The 1,220-nt window shown below is 34.2% G+C and overlaps 1 protein-coding gene across 3 annotated transcripts in view; it reads left to right on the top strand.

The window, feature by feature from the left end:
• Positions 1–1,220, top strand: part of LOC110440309 — a 17,434-nt gene continuing 16,214 nt past the window's right edge. For 2 of the 3 annotated variants that reach the window (XM_021483295.1, XM_021483292.1), the window contains exon 1: positions 1–270. In XM_021483295.1, coding sequence (XP_021338970.1) covers positions 210–270 — 61 coding nt within the window. In that variant the 5' untranslated portion in view covers positions 1–209. The remainder of the gene's footprint in view (positions 271–1,220) is intronic. The other variant, XM_021483294.1, reaches the window with a different exon arrangement.

Raw genomic sequence — 1,220 nt, 5'->3', positions numbered from 1 at the left:
GTCTACGGTATCTGTTGAAATGTCCGGATTCCTAGCTACCAGGATGGGGTAAACAACCAGCATTATCTCTCTAGATGTGTCAGATGGACATTTTCAAAATATTTTAAACTGTCATATTTTGAGTGTCGTCTGCTCAGATGGGAAGATGGCGTCGCCATAGTAAGATGGCGTCCTGTTGCCCCAGTGTTTAGGACACAAAAGTAAAAATCATGGATACTTTCGCGGGCCTGCTGACTCTCTGTGTTCTTCTTGGCATCATTTCCAACATAGGTGAGTGACTTCCTTTTAGTTTATTTAGTGTTTCGTGAACAAAACAAAGTCATGATGATCAAGATGTCACCAGTACATCGGTTTTTTTATTCAATGATATTATAACCATCTGTATTAAAACAATATCTGTTTTAAAGCTATTGTGAATTATTTTCCGTTACACCTATTTTTTTTTATTTATAGTTTATTAATTTTAGTGCCATGGACAATTCTTTACATTTGAAATTCATGCGATTGATTTGTGTCTACAAAAATTATAACGTTTAAGTTTTAAAATGAGAATTCAGAACTAATGTACATTGTTTGACTATATAAAACATACATAACTAAAATACACCTTGATATATGGTTTACAACCTATGTATTATAAAGTGGTTTGTCCAATATATTGATTTGTGAAAAGCAAAAGTTAATCCGCCTAACTATTAATACATACCGTTAGAAGTTGATTTAAACGGTAGTCTGAATTTAACACTGAAGATTATCAGATTTAAAGAGACAAACAATTTATTTATGAATATGGCCTACTTAAAATTTCCAGCTTTTCATGGTAGTAATACACTTTAGTGTAAACTTGTATCTGTATTTTAAAAGTGTTAATCATACCTTCTGGTTTTCTGCTATTTTTGTCTCAAACTATCTGTGACAAAGTCGTTACCTACCCCCTACCGAAATATACTGTATTACGGAAAGTTTTCGTCGCCCTTTAAATTCGCCAATTTCGCCCTCCGTATTAAAGCTTTACTGTTTATAACAGCTTATTGGAGTTCATACCGTACTTAATATTTAAGGTGTAATTCATATTAACACTTGGCTGATATAAGTTTTATAGGTGATAGAAGAATATTTGACTGGAGTAACCTTTTTCAGTATACAGCAGTGGGTGGGTGAGGGTTGGAGTTAGTGTGTGTGGATGGGTGGGGGTAGGAATTAGTGTGTGTGGGTGGGTG

Source organism: Mizuhopecten yessoensis, unplaced genomic scaffold (assembly GCF_002113885.1).
Source record: "Mizuhopecten yessoensis strain PY_sf001 unplaced genomic scaffold, ASM211388v2 scaffold11179, whole genome shotgun sequence".
NCBI lineage: Eukaryota > Metazoa > Mollusca > Bivalvia > Pectinida > Pectinidae > Mizuhopecten > Mizuhopecten yessoensis.
The sequence above is the reverse complement of the archived record's forward strand: the minus strand, read 5'-3'. Positions and strand labels throughout refer to the sequence as shown.